Below are 2,039 nucleotides of genomic sequence, written 5' to 3' on the forward strand. Positions count from 1 at the left end.
CACACACACACACACACACACACACACACACAAATGTAGCCAGGCACAGTAGTGACATGTACCTCCATGTACCTACTCAGCAGGTTGAAGCAGGATTGCTAGAGCTGAGGCATTCAAGGTCAGCTTAGGTAACATTGTGAAACCTTATCTCTACTTTAAAAAAAAAGGCACAATTTTTGCTGAATGTGTATTGTTTTCACACCATCAAAAGTTGAAAAGTCGTAAGATAGAAAGCCATTATAATTTGGAAACAATCTATAGTCTCTCAAAATGTAAGACTGCACCATTTTCCCAAGATCATACCCTAACGAGCCATAGAACTCCAATTCAAACCAGGTTTTTAAAACCTTTTAGCCCCTTCTTCACATTTTAGGACACTGATTACTAGAGTCAGAAGCTTATGGTGAATTTCACCTATTCATACTTACAGATGTCCCATGATATTCGTACTGCTCGTAGTCAAAGAGGATATCTCGTCTGTAATGACATAAAATGAGTCTTTAATAGGAAGCAGCACTGTAGGAAACCAAGTATTTGGAAAAATGCTAAAATTTCAGTCTTCAAGCTGCACATGGTGGTGCACACTTGTAAAGCCAGCAGTTGGGAAGCTGAGGCAAGAGGATCACTAGTTCAAGGCTAGTCTGGGCTACATAACGAGTTCAAGGACAGCCCCTGCACAGCCCTCAAAGGAAAGCAAAATACATCATGGTATCACTGTTTTCTTATTGACTCTTTAGTACAATGTATGTGCAACACTGAGAGGGCAGTAAAAGCCACACAAATTGTTTATGACAATGTACAAAGTAAAAAGATACGGTCCCAAAATTCCAATTCAGAAAACAATCTAAATCTGAGAAATTATCCCAAAATAATTCAGTAAGACAAAACACAACAGGGTACAAAATTAGGCTGCAGCCTTATTTGTAAAAGTAAAATATTGGGAATAACCTACAGTTCAAAAAGGAGTGAAAAATCTAGTATGTGGTGCTGGGAACTGAACCCGGAGGCTTGGATTTAACCAGTGCACACTGTACACGTGTGGCAACATCGCACTAAGCCCATTAATACCTACAACTAACATGTGCTAGTAAGAAAATAAAAGATGAAAAGACAGGAAATTGCCAATTAAGTACTAAGCAGTCTATAAAGGCTGTTCAGAGCAATAATGGTTACATTATATAGAAAAATACAAAATTAGATGTACATTTTGATTATATAAAAGAAGCCCAAGTATGGACAATTGAGGAAGAAAAATCAAAACAGAATCTCTCTGAATTAGGTGGTGAGATTATCTGATGAATAAACATTTTATAATAAAAGAATCTACATTGAAAAACCTGATAGAAATAAAGAGCCAAAGGCCATCACTTCTAACAGATGGAATGGAATGGATCTGGGCCTATTCTGTCCATCTTGGGACCAGAAGGCAATACAGATAGTGACTCAAGCTTGTTTCCAGTGAGGTGGCCACGTGGTTACTCCTGGAACAGCTGGCTCTGAGGTTCTAAACTAAAGGCTTTATCCTAAAATGAAAGTAAATGAACTTCATACAGCATCTTGAAAAAATAAAAGGTATCAGTGGTGCTACAGAGCCTAGGAGATTCTGGATGCTAGACTCACCTCCGGGCCTCCCACTCTTTCCGCTGTCTCCTCTTCATGGTTCGCTCCACCAGCTCCTGAGGTGAGGATAAAAAGAACAGAGGGTTGAGCACAGCACCAGGATCGGGCCAGCCTGATAGCTCAGCAGACTAAAGTGCCTGCTTAGGCAGAGCACAGCGGCCAGGGTTTGATCCTCGTGTTGTGTGCCAGCCCTGCCCATGGGGTGTGCTGAGATGTGGTGGCACATGCCTGTAATCCCAGCACTCAGGAGGCTGAAAACAGGAGAAATACTAGTCCAATCTATGTAGTGAGACCCTATAGACCCTGTAGACCTTGTCCTATATACAGAAGAAAGAAAAAAAGCACCCGGATTTTAGTCCCACAGCCTGAGGTTTCAGTTTGGTAGAAGCTGGTGGACTCAGGCCTTTGAAGAAGTGTTA

At 41.0% G+C, this 2,039-nt stretch overlaps 1 protein-coding gene across 1 annotated transcript in view; it reads right to left on the bottom strand.

Annotated features, from left to right (window-relative positions):
- The window catches only part of Cdc45 (cell division cycle 45), a 41,493-nt gene that overhangs the window by 21,721 nt on the left and 17,733 nt on the right, over positions 1 to 2,039 (bottom strand). The window contains exons 6-7 of the mRNA XM_004627981.3: positions 1,621 to 1,676; positions 429 to 477 (exon numbers count right to left, since the gene is read on the bottom strand). Of these exons, the coding sequence (XP_004628038.1) occupies positions 429 to 477; positions 1,621 to 1,676 (105 nt within the window). The remainder of the gene's footprint in view (positions 1 to 428; positions 478 to 1,620; positions 1,677 to 2,039) is intronic.

This window comes from Octodon degus, unplaced genomic scaffold, assembly GCF_000260255.1.
Source record: "Octodon degus isolate 3935 unplaced genomic scaffold, OctDeg1.0 scaffold00021, whole genome shotgun sequence".
NCBI lineage: Eukaryota > Metazoa > Chordata > Mammalia > Rodentia > Octodontidae > Octodon > Octodon degus.